Source organism: Phascolarctos cinereus, unplaced genomic scaffold (assembly GCF_003287225.1).
Source record: "Phascolarctos cinereus isolate Bilbo 61053 unplaced genomic scaffold, phaCin_HiC Scaffold_1;HRSCAF=81, whole genome shotgun sequence".
In the NCBI taxonomy this organism is placed as follows: domain Eukaryota; kingdom Metazoa; phylum Chordata; class Mammalia; order Diprotodontia; family Phascolarctidae; genus Phascolarctos; species Phascolarctos cinereus.
The window spans coordinates 145,896,816-145,915,669 of NW_027555514.1; the positions used below are offsets into that span (position 1 = coordinate 145,896,816).

The 18,854-nt window shown below is 37.2% G+C and overlaps 1 protein-coding gene across 5 annotated transcripts in view; it reads right to left on the bottom strand.

Annotated features, from left to right (window-relative positions):
* Positions 1–18,854, bottom strand: part of FAM185A (family with sequence similarity 185 member A) — an 83,613-nt gene that overhangs the window by 38,604 nt on the left and 26,155 nt on the right. For 4 of the 5 annotated variants that reach the window (XR_013486557.1, XM_020984519.2, XM_020984518.2 and 1 more), the window contains one exon: positions 15,328–15,369. The exons of the other annotated variant lie outside the window; for it this stretch is intronic. Coding sequence is in view for 3 of the 4 variants with exons in the window: in XM_020984519.2 (XP_020840178.1) it covers positions 15,328–15,369 (42 nt within the window). In the remaining variant the exon portion in view is untranslated. The remainder of the gene's footprint in view (positions 1–15,327; positions 15,370–18,854) is intronic. 5 annotated transcript variants of the gene reach the window in all.

The window sequence follows — 18,854 nt, forward strand, 5'->3', positions numbered from 1 at the left end:
CAAGTCACTTAACCCCAATTGCCTTGAGAAAATAAACCAAAAAAAAAAACCAAACCAAAAAAAAAAAAAGGCTGTCATGTGCCAGTGATATAAGACTTGTTTTGTTTGACCCCAAACAATAGACCTGGAAGAAATGTACAGAAGATGCAAAGAGGTAAATTTAAGCTTAATGTCAGAAACAAAAAACAAAAAACTTCCTACCAATTAGAGTCATTCAAAGTAGAACGGGCTTCCTACAAAGGTGATACATTGTCCCTCCTTAGAGGTCTTGCAGAAGCTGTTCAATCACTTGTCAAGAATACCACAGTGGGGATTCTTTTCTTTACATGCTGAACTAGAAGGCTCTTGGGGTCTCTTCCAACTCTCAAATTAGTAATTGTGATTCCCAGATCTATATATGTAATCACTGACATCACTAACCGCTTCCTGTGCATCTTGGACAGGTGTCTCAAAATGTCCACAAGAGAACTCTTTAATCTTTTCCCCCAAACCCACCTTACCCTCTTTAAAACTTCTCTACTACTATCATGGGCACTACTATTCTCCAAGCTATCTCTGCTTGGTGCCATCCTAAACTCCTTGTTCCAATTCACCCCATATATATCAGATTTATTAGCAGATTTGTTAGTTATAATTTCTACTTTTACAACATCTCTTGTATATGTCCTCTTCTTTCCATTCACATAACTACTAGCTGGGCTTCATTACTTCTTGCCTGGACTACAATAGCCTTCTAATTGGTATCCCCTTCTCAAGTCTTTCTCTACTCCACTATATAATTCACTGAGCTGCCAAAATGATTGAACTAAAGCCTAGGTCTGCCCATTTCATTCCCTTATTCAATAAACTCCAGTGGCTCTATGTCACCTCCAGGAGCAAATATTTGTACCTTTCTATATCTGGCATTTAGATCTCTAAAGTCAAATCAACAAGCATTCATTAAGCAGCACTCCACTCCAGCTATGCTGTCTGCTCTCACACAATCTTCCATCTTTGTGCCTTTGTACTGCCTGTTCCTCATGCCAGGAATGCTCTCCCTCCTTACCTCCATCTCCGGGTGCTCTTGAGTTTCTTCAACAATCAGATCAAATCCCACCTTCGGCAGGAGGCCTTTTGGCCCTGCTGCAAGTGCCTTTCCCCTCAGAGATTGCCTTTCATCCGCTTTGTATATATATAATTTGCATATACCTAGCTATTTACATGTTGTCTCTGCCATTAGAATGAGAGTTTTGTTTTTCTTTGTATGTGCATTGACTAGCACAGTGCCTGGCACATAGTAAGCACTTAAATGCTTGTTGCCTATTGACTAACTTTACACTTAATTTACTAGATCATAAACTTTTTACAAAAGGAGAACTGTCTTATTCACCTCTGCATCCACTCTCAGTACAGGACAGTAAGGCACGGTGCCTTATGTGGAGAAGATACTCATTAAATAAGTGTTAAATTGAATCTGGCTAGAATATGGCTATTTCAAATCCTGAGAAGATAGCTGTACTGGAAAGCACATTATACAGATCAAAGAGAAATTAGGGTGGGAGGTGAGGGGAGATTGTATACAGATGTTAGAACCAGCTGCAATTACATGAAAGGTTAGTGAGTACAGATGCTAAACTGATTATAGCCTAATTTATTTGTGTGTATAAATATAGGATATAACCTATTGCTATTCAGTCATTCACAGTCATTACAGCTATGCAGAGGATATAGCAGGGACATTTAGGCCATTTCCCTGATACCACAAAGGACCACACCCAAATCATCTCATATTATTTTTAGAGCTCTCCAGGGCAAACTGTTCTGTATCCTTCCTTGGGAGATCATTCCAAAGCTTTATAACCCCCACTGTCAGGAAATACTTCTCATTTGGTTATTTCTCTTAGGTTCCTATAAACTTTGCTTGCTGTTGTGATCTGCTTACTCCTGAATTTTAACATTAATTATGATTCTTGGAAACCTCAATTGCTCCATGGGCTTGAAGCCAAGCGTCAAGATTATGATTTACTAATCACAGGCAAATTATGTGAAAGAGTCAGGCATCATCACCAACTGAAAACCAACTGCCACTCAAAGGACAGGCATGCCAACCCAGCTGAATCCATGAGACTACCTGAGGGTGAAACAGGGGGTAGCATGTGCTAGGCAAGTCAAACTATCACAACTCCCTTGACCCATCTCCCCTCAACCTCTGATGGAAACAGCTCAGGACCCTGCACCCAAAAGCCTTTGGGATAAAAATGCCTCCAGCCCACTCTGGCTTTCACTGATTGGCCAATAATAGATCCCAGCCCAAGGTTCACCTGGTCATTGTTTGGGTTTTGATGGCTCAGAGTGAGTGTAAATAGCAACTGTCTCAGTTCTGGCCAGGAACCCTGAACATCTGCCCCTCCCAGTCTGATGTTTTGGGTTTTTTTGAGTAGGCAAACTAGGCCATCTTTCCCCTCATTTCTTACGCAGTCTTAAATCACTGAATAGGTATTGCCTCAGACAAACTGAGACCTGGCAAAGATCTTAGCTTAAAGAGGCCAAGGTCTCCCACTGCATCTGTGGTCATCTCTAATCGTCTTGACCTATGTCTTGCCGCTGGACTCAGATGACCCTGGAGGAGAGAGTGAGGCTGGTTACTTTGCACAGCTCTGCCTCACTCAGATCCAATTTACTTGCAAGTCAAGACATCCTCCTCCTAATGTCATGGCCCTCTTCGAGAACAGAGGACAAACAACAACAAGGAGTCTCCAGCCCAATGCCCTTAGGCATCATCTTGGAAAGCAAGCCCAGTGGAGGTACAGTCTGGCAATGCTCCTGTATGCCTACAGCCACATCTACTGAAGACTCAGACAAAAAAGTTCTTGCCACCAAAGTCCTTGATACTGTCAAGAGGTTCATCATCAAAAACTAACATGAATTTATCAGTGGAAATAACATTGAAGAAAAGGCACAACCATTTACTTCGTTGCCGTGGGACCTTTTGATATGACTTGCAGCTGAAATCTCCTGCGTGTGTTGTCTGCTGTCTCCCCCATTAGAAGGTGAGCTCCCTGGCAGCAAAGACTTATTGTTCCTTTGTGTCCCTAGCACTTACCTGAGTGCTCTGTACAGAGTAAGACCTTCATAAATGCTCCATTCATTCATACATTGAATAACCATTTCTAACCTGAAATGGAGATGCACCCCATGCTTGATCTCCAACAAATCCTTCATTTAAAAGAAAACAGCAACCAACCAAGCAAAGAAACTCAGACAAACATGACTCACTTGCCGCCCCTATGGTTTTCTGCTGAGAGCTGGTTTTCCTTATATATCATCCAGATTAAAGTTCTGGTGCTGAAATCCCTCCAGATTGCTACCAAAAATATTTTCGACTCAGTCAAAAAGATAGTTTACCTTAAACACAAAGTTTAATCTGAATCAATTTAAGGAAAGATACTTACAATTTACTTTTAAATAGCAGCTTTCCCTTCCCAAGGTGGATAAATACACAAATTATACAGAATCTCAAGAACTGGAAGATACGGATAACCTCTAGACTGACTTGGACCTCAAAGAGCATCCTCCAAAACACCACAGGACAAGTGTTCATCTAGTACCTCCCTGAAAATCTCCACTACTCCAGGCCTGCACAACTTTCAGTGTGCCAAAGGATTTCAGGCGGCCCATGAAAAATGTAGAAGAAAACATCCTTTGTATGTAGAGGAAATCCTTTGGTGTGCCACACAGATTATGCAGGCCTGCACTACTCACTAATTCACACTTAATTTGTTAAGTAGGCTTTTTTTGTCTCATATGGAGCTGAAAATATTTCTCTTTGCAAATTCTACCCATTACTCCCAATTCTGCCCTCTGAGGGTAAATGGAATACATCTAATCCCTCCTCCCATACTCCAAGCTTTCAGACACTTGAAGATCGCTATCATGCATACTTCCTCTTCCTTCTCTTCAGGGTAAACATTCTTACTACTTTCAACTATTCCTCAGCAAGTTTTTGTGGTCCTTCATCATTACAGTTATTCGGGAAGTGCTCCATCTAGCCAATGTCCTTCTTAATATGTGGTACTGAGAATATCATATACCAAGGACATCATATACTGGATGTGGTCTGACCAGGGCAAGATACATCTGGATAGTCTCTAAGGTCCCTTCCATTTCTTGCTTCTATGATTCTTGATCCTATAACCTCTTGTATTCCAGACCCAATGAATGGTAATGTGCCGTTCTTTAGCTTTTGTGGCTTCTAGGAAGACTTAAGTGCTACCTTTGACTCCTCACTTTACATATCCAATCAGTTGCCAAATTCTGTTTCCAACTTCACAATATTTCATAGCTTCTACTCCTCCTCTATTCACACAGTCACTCCTTTAATTCAGGTTCTCATACCTCTTTCTAGACTACTGCAATAGGCTTTCAATTGGATTTCCTAGCTCATCTCTTCTTTCTCCAGTCGCATAGCTGCCAAAGTGATTTTCTCTAAGGGTAGAATTGACCTTACAAAAGAAACTCCAATGCCCACTAGCTTGCCAGTTCTTTTTCACATAAAGTGTTTTCAAGCCATCTCTCCCATATCCTATACTTATAAAATTATTTTTAAAACTGGGTATAATGTTTTTATATTTATCCTTATTCTATTTCATCTTATCATAGTTGGCCTATTGTTCTACAAAGATCTTTTCTTTATCCTGTCACCTACAAATTGGACTATCATGACACATCTATGCCTTCATCTAAATCAGCAATTCTCAAAATGTGGTCCCTGGAACCCCTGGATCATATCCAAGACCTTTCAGGGAGTCCACAAGGTCAAAAATATTTTCATAATAATACTAGGAGGTTATCTGTCTATTAAGATATTTCTCCTTTTTCTATGTGAGGCCAGATTTTCAACATATACTTCAACCAAAACAACATTTCACAACAGAATGAATGCAGAATCAAGACAGAAGAATCCAGCTGTCTACTGTTAAGTCAGACATTAAAGAGATTTGCAAAAATATCTAAAACAATGCCACTCTTCACACTTTTTGTTTTAAAAAATATAGTTATTTTCATAAAAACATTATTTATGTCAACACATAATGGGTTTATTCCTATTATTTTTACATAAATAAATATTTTTAAAACACCAGTCTCTTGGCTAAGAAAACCCCAAATGCGGTCATGAAAAGTTGGACTTGACTGAAAAACAACTAAACAACAAAAACAATAAAATATTTTAAAATTTTGTCAGTTTTAATTTCTAATACAGCAAATGTTGATAAACATAGCCCATATAAACAAAAGATCTTTGAGGTCCTCAATAATCTTTAAGTGTTAAGGGTGTGAGAATAAGGGTGTAAGAGTGTCCTGAGACCAAAAAGCTCGAGAAGCACTGATGTTAAGTCATCTATAACTAAAATCACAGCAAAAAGAAATCCACTATCTACTTCCCTTCAAGATGACATAGACCCACAGAAGATTCTTTCTTAGGTCTGGTCATATAAGCAGGTCCAGTCATATAACCAGGTCCAAATTCTCTTAATTTTATTATTATCTACCTCATATCTTTCATATGAAAGACTTTGTTTTGGTTGAAATCTAAATGTACTATTTACAGCATTTTCTTTAGTTACCTACCAGTGTAGAAGACTTGTTGAAAATATACATGAAGTTAATCTAGCAAAGCCAATTCTTGATGAAGCCATTCTGATGATACTTAGCATACTCACTGGCAGCTAGATGAAGACCTAAGTTCAAATCTAGTTTCAGACACTTTCTAGCAATGACTTTCTGCAAGTCATTTAACTTTTCCCTCAGTAATAGGACATTTGAAAAAGCAAAAGAGTTCAGGCAACAACCCAAAATAATATTCTGCAAACTTAAACATAATCATCAATGAAATAAGACAGCTTTCATTAAAAAGAAAGGCATCTTATTTGAAGTATTCCTGAGAAGAAGAAAAAAAAAATAAGAATTCAATTTATTCATTATTGGGAAAGGTGTTTTCTAAGCTTGGTAAAGTGGAGAGGAGAGGGAGCACCTGGAACATCAGTGAAAGCCTCTATGGGACAGAAAAGACAAATAGGCCAAAAAAATTCAACGTGCATCAGGGCCATTTCCAGGCCACACCAATAACAGTCACAATTGATGAAACAGTAGTACTACTGGCTTTGAAAACATGAAATGAAGGAAAGCACACAATCTGTGCTTAAAATTAAGCTTTCTATAGTCCTTAATGCTTAATACCAATTTATTGTGTCTACTAAGTAAAATTAACCTAAATTATTAATTAAATAATATTTTACAACATACTTATAATCACTTCTAACTTTCACTTTATGTACAACAAAGAAATTTCAAAATTCATAATCCTTTGAAAAGGGTCTAATATTGCTATTTCCAAGATCACTGGGCATATAGTCTTTTCTTAGGTTGTAGCTGGGTACCTTAACCCTGGACACCCCCTTCTCTAAAGCTGTGCCCTAGCAGTGTACTAATTCTATACTGGGAAAGAGGTTAAATTTGTGAAAGGTCATTTGTTTTAGATTAGAGTGAAGATGGTGGAAGAAGAGAATTATAGGTAAACAAGATAAAAAAAAAATCACAGATTTAGAGCTTGGAAGACCCCTTATCAGTAATTCTAGTCCAACCATTCAAAGATTTTCCTTCACATTTCAACATTTCCTATTTTATCTTTTGTTTTATCTATTTTTATTCATTTCCTACTTTATCCACTTACTATTTTATTTTTCTGGCCATAGTTTAACAAAGAACTCTCCCTTAGCCATGAAAGGAATTTGATTTAGTTCTCTTTTTAAACATTTTTTTTAAATGATGTGACCTTTTATATTCAAGGTTGAACTGGAATCTGAACCTAAGTCCTCCCATTCTAAATCCAGGAATCTTCCCTCCATACTATACTGGTTAGCTTATTTAACCATTCTATTTCCATCAATATTCCATTCTCTGATATGAAAGTTACAAGGGACATGCTGGTTTCAGGATTAGTACACTGATTTCCCAATTTCCAGTCTTCCTTCCTTGGCAAACTTCAAGGTCACATGTTAAATTCACTAAACTGACCTATGATCTCAATCATTATTAAACTAGATTTCCCATTTAATTTTGATGGTTGCTCAAGCACTAAGTGTTGGCTTCACATTTGAAAAAAAAAGTCTCTGCTTCTTACTCTTTGATACAAGTTGATTTACTTATAGTGACAAAGAGTTCAAATCACAGAAGCTGTTGAAATGAAAAAAGATGTGCCAAGTATCCGCTCCCTTCTGCAATCTGCTAAGCTAAAAATTTCAATAACGACGTGGATTGTTCTTCTCTGAACTCACTCCTGGCTGCTCAGTCCTACTCAAATGTCACTGCCTGGATTTCAACATACCGACCAGGTTCCTTGTGCTGGATTAACTGATCAAATTCCAGCTCCTCTCTTACTTGAGCATCTCCCACTCCCCTCTCTTCCCTGGTTAGCATCTCTCTTGTCATCTCTCACTTCTATATGACTGGGTTTTGCTGCAGGATTTTACTCTATTCCTTTCTACCTTCTATGCCATATACTCATATTCTTGGCCTCTGCATGTTGGGATGAATCTTTGTCCTCGAACTGCCAGCTTCCGGTTTTAAAATTTTTTCTTCCCCAGTTAGTCAACAAGAAATTATTAAGCACCTACTATGTGTCTGGCACTATGCTAAGCCTGGGGCATAAAAAGGCACTCACAATCTAAATGTGAGGCTCCATTTAAAATTCATTATTTATTAAAGTGACGGAAGATAAAGATAATGGAGAAATAAATAAAATAAAATAAAACATATCTTACAAATTTACCATCAGGACTGTAATATTTTTGGTTTAATGAAAAATATTATTTTGAACAATATTTCCATGGATTTCTCTGCTACAAGATGTTATGCCACACAATATACAATTTTTGTAACTCATGCCCTTTAGCCAAGATAGAAAATTATATTTGATAATGAAAACAGGCAAGTTAAAAATAGTGCAATAAAGGGGTTTAAAACCCAGGAGATTTTCCAGAAATTGTTACTGGCTTTATGATTCCAAATACAAAAAAAAGTTTTCTTACTTAGAACTTTGTCACCAGCTGGCAGTGACTTAAAATGGATTCTGATGAGAATCAATTCAGAACAGAAAATCTGATACACAATCAAATTTTTGGTTAACATTCTCATTAGAAGGGCATTTCAGTTCTTCCTCAGCTACTGTTACTGAGTTAATTCCAAAAGAACCAATTACACAACAGTTAAGAGGCTCACAGGATCACAGATCTGTGCAATGGAAAGACCTCAGAGGCCATCCTGTCCAACCCCTTTACTTTATGATAAAGAAAACAGGCTCAGACGTTAAATAACTTGCTCAAGGACACACAATAGCTAAGTGTCAGAGGCAGGATCTGAACTAAGCCCAGAAGCAGTGACTTTCCTCCTCGGTCCCATGCTGCACTTTGGTATAACTAAGTTAATACATGAATTAACAGAGATTGTTACTTTTAATCTCACCACCATTCAGTAAGTTTCTGAGTTCCACGGATCTAGAACTTGGAAATTCCTCTCTCATCATAACTTACTAAATATCCTTCAATCTCTTTTATTACCATACTCCTCTAAAGCCTATTCTTCCTCACCCTGAGCTCCTGACCTCCAGGCCCTGCTCCTTGCTTTCCTAGTCTTTACCCTTTCTCTGGCTTCACTTTCCTTCTTGTACAGTTCCGATCCTACAGTTAACCAGTTCTAATAAGCTAATAATTTCTAATCTAGTAATTCTAATAATGTATTATCTTCTTTTAAAAAACATTTTTTTTGAGGCAGTCGGGCTTAAGTGACTTGCCTGGGGTCACTAAGCCAGATTCTCTGTTATCTTCTAATTACTAAACAGAATGTCCTTTTTTCAACCTCATTCTTTCCCTCATTTTTGCTGCATTTGACTGCTGAATTCCAGCTTCCTGAACCCCTTTCTCTTGCACAGTTTTTGTGACAGTGCTCTCGCTTGGCTGTCCTCCCGCTTATCTGGCCTGACCTTTTCCTTCTCTGTTGCTGACTCACCCTCCAGATCCGGCTCCCTAACTGTGGGTGTTTACAAAGGTTCTATCCTGGTGCCTGGAGCCTTCTTTCTATACCTACTCCCTTGGTGATCTCATCAGTTCAAATAAGTTCAATTATCATCTTTATGAAGACTAACTCCTAAATCATTAGAACCAAGTATGATTTCGTAGTCACACAACCTGGCACCAAATCTCAGCTGTCACTGCCTGTTTGGCAGTGACTTTGGGCAAATCACTTGTCCTCTAAGCCTCAGTTTCCTCATCTGTAAAATGGAAACAGGAAGGGTGGCTAAACTATCTGTTAGGTTCCCACTTCAAAACCTATGATGCCCTGAGCTGTATGTTTGGCCATTATCTCTCTCCAGAAACACAGACCTAGATCACCAACTGCTTTGGGGGATATCTTTACCTGGATGTGCCAAGAGCACCTCCAGCTCAACATGTACAAAGTGGAAGTCATCATCTTTCACCTGAAAACTGCCTCTTTCTAATTTCCCTATTTTAGTTAAGGGCAAGCACAATCTTTCTAGTCACTTGGATTTGCAACCTTGGAGTTCGTAGTCCTTGATTCTTATCTTTGTTGATACTCATGAGAAATCAGGTGCTACGACTTGTCAATTTTACCTCCAAAACATCTCTCAAATCCACCCCTCTTTTCTTAAGTCCTGGTTCAGGCCCTCATCACCACTCACCTGGCCTATTACAATAGCCTACTTTTTAGATTTCATGCTCTCATTCTTATCCCTACCTAATCCATCATCAACAAACAGCTAAACTGATATTACTAAAGCGCATGTCTGGCTATGTTACTCCCCTGGCTCATGAATCTTTAGTGGCCCCCTACTGCCTCTCGGATCTGGAGAGAGGTGAAGAAGGATGATGATTCAGAAAAGACCATTAGTTTTGACAATTGAGAGGTCATTCATAACTTCAGAGAGAATAGTTGAATGATGAGGTAAAAATACAGATTACAAAGGGCTTAGAAGCAAGTGAGAGGACAGAAAGTAGAGGCACTAAGTGTACACAGCTTTTTAAATGAGTTTGGAGAAGTTTAGGGTTTGAAAGATATTGGACAATATGAGCACAGATTTCAGGATCTAATGAGGGTCGTTTAAGGATGACAAAAACGAGAGCATGCTTATAATCAGCAGAGAAGGATAGGAAGAGATGGAAGACTGGGGGAGATGATAATTGAGACAATCCTCGGGAGAAGATAGGAGGGGATGAGATGAGGGATGCATGTAGAGGGATTTGCCTTGAAAAGAAGGGCTACATTTCATCTAAGATGGGAGTGAAGTAGGAAATAGTGGGCAAATGTCACAGGGTCATGAAATAAGGGGAAAAGAGAGCACTTGTGGTAAATAGCCAGGGGAAATACGGGACAAGATACTTGGAGGAGAAGATGGTGACTGGAGGTGGGACCAGAAGCTTGAGTAGATAAGAAGTTTGGAACACCTGCTGTGGTGAGTGGGACAGGATCAATTTAGGAAGAATAAAAGGATCTTCTTGCTGCAGAGAGAGCCTTACTGAAATCAGGTAATGTAAAAGGGATGACTTATAAATAGTATAAATTTGCACTGGATCTAATCAGAATGGTTCATCATTTCCTCCTGCTCCGTTCAGCAGCATATGAATAGGAATAAAGGGGAGGAAAGGTCACAGTAATCTAAGTAGAGGTCTGGCAAGGCAGAATAAAGGACTGATTCACACAGGGACTGAGACTGAGAAAGCAGCAGAGCATAACCAGAGCAGGGGTGAAGGGCTTACAAAGGTACAGAAGAGAAAAGTGACTGAATCTCACAGCCAAGATGAAGAATAAGCTTAGAAGTAGTATAGGGAGAAATGGGGGTGCAACCAGGTGGCACCATAGTGCATAGAGTGCACACAGTTTGGGATCGGGAAGACCTGAGTTCAAATAAAGTCTCACATTTACTAGTCGTGTGCCTCTGTTTGCCTCAGTTTCCTCATCTGTAAAATGGAGATAATAATAGCTCCTACCTACAAGGTTGTTGTGAGATCAAATGAAATAATAATAGTAAAGTGCTTAGCACAGTGCCCAGCACATAGTAAGCACTATATAAATATTATTGTTAAATGCAATGATAAAAGGTCCTAGGAAATCATGGTGAGTCAAGGACTCTACACAAGAACCTTAAGCTGGCTAGGTTGGCTAGTTTAATATTGATGAGGAATGCATGGCCCCTCACCCTTTTTCTCAAATTTAGGAAAATGGGCGAGGGTCATGAAGTTCCTCATCAATACTTCGCAACATTCCTTTGTGTAAGTTTTCTAATTGTATATATTCTTTCATGGGGTGGCATAGGAGAAACATGTAAAAAATAGACACAGAGCTTTGACAGCATATTGGCAGAGGGGCAAAAGGTGTGAATGCTGGTGTTCAGTCACAATGGGGGGGGGGGCCATGTAATTAGGTACTGGGTGGGGCAGATCCTTTAACCAGAGTCAGAGTCACCAAGAAAGTTTAAGAGACTTTAAGCCAGGAAATGAAGATAAGCAGGGGTTTAGATTATAGCAAAGGGAAATCTTTAGGTCAAGGGCTGGAATCCCCAAGGTCAGTGACAGGAAGCATCTGTTTCCTGGGTATGCTGAGACCCTCAGCATGGCCTCATACTAGAACATTCCTAAAGTAACAGAGACCATGAGTTATGTTTTCAACATAAAGAAAAGTACATACAATCTTACATCACAGATTTTTAGGTTTTTATTTTAAAACAAAACATTTATATAGGGTCCTAAATTGTAGAAATGGATACAATGATAACATAATTAGCTAACAAAATGGTTTATCTGACTTTATTATAAAAACAGAAATAATTCATTGAAAAAGCACTGACTACTTTGTACAAAAAAAGAAAAAGAAATCCTCAAACCACCTCTTTCTGGACATTGCCAATATCTCCATGCTACTAACAGGTACCTTGATAACAAACCTCTACATGAAAAACAAACTACATTTTCTATTGATAAATGTCAATATGGGTAAAGTTCAAGACCATAAGGATCTTCTGTGTCTAAAAGAAAATATGATACAAGAAGATAGTTTCTTAATGGTCACTTTGCTCTAGGTCATGCAATAATTAGGAAAACAAAAAGGAGAGTTAGGACAAAGTGGTACTGACCTGATAGAACTGATATATAATAATGGTTTTTAATTATTGAAATGTTGTCACTTTGATTTTGAAATAACAGGACTAATGTAAAAAAATAACCTGAGACAAAAGTTTTTTTGGCCAAAAATAAAATTAATTTCCTATGATGAATTTAAGTAGTTCGAATTTCATGAAGACTTGGATTTTTGCAATGCCGACCATTTTATTATAAAAGAAAAACCTGTTATTCTAGAAGCACCAGCAGGAGAGATCCAATAAGGATGATAATATTTCCATGATTCTAAATGAAGAAAGTACTAATACTTAGCTCACAAAGTTGTCATGAGAATTAAGATAACATGTGGAAAGCATTTTATAAATCTTAAACACTGTATAAAATGTTAATTATTATTATTATTATTGCTATACATTAGCATTTTTCAAGTGAAGGTGTGGGCCTATTAAGAGTCTTAATAAGATTTATATTAAAGGCCCTAGCCTGGTACCAGTACTTTTGTTGTCTCTGCCACAGTGTCCATTCTTCCACCAAACCCTTTCCTTTACTGTTAAAGTCTTTCATATATGCATGCTGCTGGTCCACTGTCGGTTTTAATTTATTTGCAATCTCAATCTGTGTGGAAACATGCTTTAGTGAGTTAACTATGCATAAGGCTTAACAAATTTAGGTTAATTATAATGGGCAAATATAACAGAATATGGAGAAAAATAGGCAATCTTCAGGGTAAGTATAAACAAATTCACTTTTAATTATTTTTTAAAAAGAAGCAGCTACACTGACTGTGAAAGTGATTCAAATTTTAAGTAAATCCTGTAGTGAATAGGGCACTGGTCTTATCTTCTGGACTGACTCTCTATCCACTACACTATCCTGCTTCTCTCATACACAACGGCTGCAACAACATAAATGAAAAATGTCACAAAAGGCATCAGGTCTAGATTAACTGAAAAACCAGTGATAGAGAAAACAGATAACGAAACATAACTTTCCTTTTCATATCAGAAAGATGCGGAACTAGGGCAGAAGGTTATAGTCACCATCTGTACAGTCTGCGTAACTGGTATTTTTACATAACTGTTTTTCTCTGTTACCAGAAAAAAAAAAAGTTCAATGGGGGCACAAGTAAGATATTTTCCCAGAAATTACTGTGATATAAAAAATAGAAGGCATTAATAAAATGTATTTTTAAAAATAAATAAAAATACAGCATTCTTATTAAAGATGATGGGATTTGGAAAAAATTCTAATAATATCTTCAACCCTGACTGAAATTATGACTTTCAACATTGTGATTTTTTTTTAAAAAAAAAGTCATCCACTTAATCTAAACTGAAGTAGAAAATCTTTAATAACTGTATATGTTTGGCTCCCCTCAAAATTTTCAAAATTGATCTCTTATTCACTTGAAAAACATTATGAGGAACTGTTGAATTATGCACATTTGTTTACTCTAACAATAAAACTACCATTTACTCTGTGTTTTGAGGTTAATTATAAGAGACCATTCTAGAAGCTAGTAACTTTTAAGTGAATAAATAACTTGTCCCTCTTATTTTGATATATCTTCATAAAATACTAAAATTCTTCAACTTCTGCATTTCCAAACAGGTATTTTCTATAATGTAAAAGCAAACCACAACCTATTCTTTCATATTTGCGTTCTTAGAATAGTACTTCACAGCTGTAGTTCCTATTTATCCTAAAAAGTTTCTGAAAATTTAGTTTTAGCCGAAGTGGCAGATTATTAGAGTAGTCCAAAAATGGAATGGGATGCTCCATGAAATGGGGAGTTCCCATCACTGAAGCGTTAAAACAGAGACTAAGTGGTCATCAGGAATATTAGAGAAGGGAATGGAATCAGATTATGTCACAGGTTCCCCACCCCTGGATTAGGGGATAGGCTGTACAAAACTTCCTGAAGTTCCTTGCAATACTAAGGTTTTATGGAATGATAAAAAATAACTAAACACAATTGTTCTAATGTCAAGTATCTTAATATTTAATACTGAGCTCAGTGAATAATGGAGAAGGTATTACTGGACACAAATTCATCTAAGAAAAAGAGAGTACTGTCTTAGATTCTATCCCCTTAATTCAGCATCACTAGGTTGAGAAAAAAGAAGTTCACAGAAGGAAAAATTTTTAATCTTAATTCAGAACTTTTTTAAAACTAATTTTCAAGAAGCAATTCAATTTCACTGATTTCCAGACTTATTTGTTCATATGTAATAATAATCTTCCCATTTTGATGGCCAAAATTTTATTTTTCCCCTCGTGAAAAAGTTAAAAGTTTCTCTGTTTTCACTGAGCCAAAGAAAAAAACCTTCAAAAACAGAAAATTCTAAAGAGACAATCTTCAGTTCACAGTTTATCTAATCCACTCCTCACAAGCAGCTGCCTGATGTCATAGGAACCTTCTCTCTGCTGACATTGCTTCAGATTGCGCTCCCTTCTCCTCTCACTGCTATAAATCCTACTGTTGCCTGGGACTTCTTTCCTCTCCCCCTCCCCAAATCTAGTCCTATTTCTTCACTTTGTCCAGCTGACTGGGTGCTGTTTATTTTTCCACTTTGTCCCAATAGTCACAGACCCAGCAACAGCAAGGAAGAAGGAAGATGGGAGCTTAAATCTACCTAGTGGCTGCTCCTCCCTCTTTTCTCCCTTCACTCTCTCTGTTTATCTGGTCCCAGAGGGATGCCTCAAATGGGAACAAGTACCAAGGGTTTGGAATGAGGAGTCTCTGTTCCCACTCCCTGGCAAACTGACGGAATGAGTGTGTACTAGAAGGGAAGACATGTTTCTGGCATGCAAGCTGGCATTCTAAAAACCTTTTTTTCCTAAGAACATCATTACACATGGTCACTAGTACAATACCATACACTTCAGGTACATTATAGATTATATAGGTTTTTGTGGACTTGTGTCCATAATTTCTATTGGAAAACATGTTCTAAGTTCTCCCCAAAAACCTTTACAAACATGCTTTTAGAAACATTTCTTAAGTTAAGGATTGTCTCTAACTAGGTGGTACACCAAGGTATGCAGCAATTACATTTTGATTAGGTAAAGTATTTTCAGAAATGGCACTACAATGCTATTATACAGAATAAAAAGCATAGGTAAGTGTTAAAGTCAATTTAAAGAAGCTAGCACATACCTATTGTGATGTTACCCATTTTGCTGTGTACTGTTAAGTCACCTATAAGAGACACAGAGAGAACACAGTTAATTCACCTATGGGAGGGAAGAAGCAAGGGGGAGAGGGGGGAGGGAGGGGGGAGAGACGGGGGGGAAAAGAGAGAGAGAGAGAGAGAGAGAGAGAGAGAGAGAGAGAGAGAGAGAGAGAGATAGAATGAATAAATGAATGTTAATACTGGACCAAAAAAAAAAAAGATGTAGAACATGACTAGTTCTATAAGCTATTATTGGAAATTACATGTTTACTTACTACTGTAGCCAACCTACACAGGAGGTGCAAATCTAAGTAACCCATAGCAAAACTTTTGTTCAGATTCTGATTTACTATCCACAAAAAAACCTGTACTTTTCTAACAAAAAAAAAACCAATCTGCTCAGAGTAGGATATATATACTCCCTGACACATGGTGGGGAGAAGAAGATAATCTCACATAGACAGGGTTTTACATCAAGTTTCTCTAATAAAGCTCTCATCTCCAATATTCATATGGAACTGATTCAAATTTACAAGAGGATATGAATAGGCATATTTCAAAGGAAGAAATCCAAGGTATTAAAATACCTGGAAAAAATGATCAAAATAACTAATAATTAGAGAAACGCAACCTGAGGTTCTATCTCACACTAAACAGACTGGCAAGGATGACCACAAAAAGAAAATGACAATTGTAAGAAGAGCTGTGAAGAAAGAGGACTATTAATAATCCACTGTTCATGAAGCTATTTTAGAAAGCAATTTAACATTGTTTCCAAAAAATCACTAACCTGTGCATATCCTTTGATTCAGCTACTATATCTCTACCAGGCCAGTACCCTAAAGATATTTTTTAAAAGAACCTACATGTAAACAACTAATTACAGTAGCTCTTTCTATAGTAGTAAATAACTAGAAACTAAGGGGGTGCCCATATACTAGGGAACAGCTAAACAAATTATGGTATTAGATGAAATGAAAAATTATTATGCCATAAGATAAAAAATGGTCTCAGAGAAACCTAGGTAGATCTGTATAAATTGATTCAGAGTGAAATATATAGAACTAGGAGAACAATTTATACAATAACAAGATTACAAAGAAAAACAACTTTGAAAGATTTGAGAATTTTGATCAATGCAATAACCAACCATGATTCCAGGGGACTGATGATGAAGTTTGTTAATCCATTTCTTAAGAGAGAAGTAATAAACTCAAGATGAAGAATGAGACATCCATCTTCAGACACAGTCAATGTGGGAATTTGTTTTGCCTGACTATATCTACTGATTACAAGCATTTTGTTTTTCTTTTTTTCCAAGTGGAGTGGGGTTGAAAGGCAAGGAAGTTTAGGGAAGTGATAGCAAAATTAACAGACAGACAGATGGAGTAAAGAGGGTCATATTAAGGCATGTTTTTTAATGGAGAGAAAAGAACAGAAGGAAAGCCAGAAAAGACAATTTTGAAAGCTAAAGATTTTTACTATATACTTAATACCATACATTTTATACTTAATACTTTAATGCTATACACTTTATACTTTATACTATACTTTACACTTAAAAAGGAAGCTGCATATAATAGAGAACTACTGTTTCATGTCAGTTCTTATTTTTCTGTTCTATTATGAATATACAAATGCCAATTCTATTTGGTGTTTATTAAATTCAAAACAAAAATTGAAATAAAAAAACATATAGGATTAAAAATTTGCAATATGTACTCACTGCACATTTTTGATCTATACGTCAAAACATTCACCAATCTACAGAAATTTTGAGCCAAAAGCTGAAATGTTTCTTGTAAAACAATAACTGTTAGTTTTAAAACAAGTATTCTTTCTATTCTACAGTTGTCTTCATCTGCAATGATTAAAGTGGTTTCTGGTTGTGGAGTTAACACACATACTAAAATATGACTAAGAAAAAAAAAGCCCAAAATGTTCCATCTTTTAATGAGAATCTCTTTTCCAGGATGGATGTGGGCTATTGAAACCATTTTTTCCCCCTCCTCAGAACAGTTTTTTTGTTCAACATGCATATATGAAGAGTCACCCTTGGAGCCATTAAACATGACCACATTCTTCAGCATTCCCTCAATACACAGTTAAACAACATTACTTTTACCCTAACTCCAGCAAAGCACCCATAAAAAAGAAATAATCTTGGTTCCAGAATGAATACACTGTGATGGGAATGCATGCATACTGTTCCAAATATCTTTCTAAATATCACATCAATATACAGGCAAATGACTCCTGTGTCAGATTTTAAGACAGGCTATCGTTCCACTAGTTTTTCTAAATTTCTCAGATTCAAATGTACTACACAGCAATAAGTATGTGAACAAGGAGTGAGTTTGTGCAGGAATAAAGCTTGGTTTGTATTAGAAACTCAGCTTAAAAAAAAAAGCAAGAAGTCCTGTTTAAGCGGGAAGTGTTAGGTGTGGTATGGAGTAAGTTATTCTGTAAACATTATTTTTACCAGTTTATTCTGTACATTTCCTCCAAATGCTCAGGACGTAGTAAAACGTGTAGCTGTCCCACCTACTTGCAAAGTGCAGCCAAAGCCAATCCCTAGTCCACAGCAAGTGTTTCATATATCCACCTCTCCAAAGGAACAAAAAATGATCCTCCCTGACATTTAAATAGCACTTTAAAGTGAACAAAGTGCTTTATAGATGTGATCTCACTTGAGCTTCAACACATCCCTGCCTGGGGGAGGCACTGCAGGTGCTATGATCCCCATCTGCAGATGAAGTAAGCGAGGCTTTGAGAAATTAAGGGATTTGACGATTACCATACAGCAAGTCACCATGTGATTTCCCCAGTGTTCAGATTTCATGGCTTTATAATACAGTGGATAGAGAAGGCTCTGGAACCAGGAAGACAGGAGTTCAAGTCCCACCCCTGACACAGACTGGTTCTGTGATGCTCAGCAAATTCAGGGCCCTCAAGCAATCCTAATCCTCTAAGACTACATTACAGAGCAAACACTGAACCAACACTGGGGAAAAAAAAGAGTTTCTTCACAAGCTGTTCACTATACCATTGAAACCATGGGTCTGGTTAAAATAAAAACAGGAAGTATGACATTTTCATTCACTAAAAAAATTTTATCAAATGCCTGTTATGTGCATTGCAAAGAACTCAATTCAATTTAAATTTTTATTGAGTATTTACTAGCTGTATGTTCCATGCCTTCAGGAAGTTACAACTCTTCAGGAAGAAAACATAATAATAATAAAAAACAGCCTCAGAGTTGTTGATAATGTTTTAAGACTCCCATAGTGCTTTCTTCTCAAGAACTTTGTGAGGGAAATACCATTATCTCCATTTTACAAATAAGGAAACTGAGGCTCACAGAGACTAAACAAATTGCCAGAGTCATATGGCCACTAAGTACAAGATATGGGACTCAAAGCCAGATCTCCTTGTTCTAAGACCACAGCGTTATGCTGCTTCTCAAAGACAAGATTTACACACATTAAAAACTTGAAACCACAAAATGCAG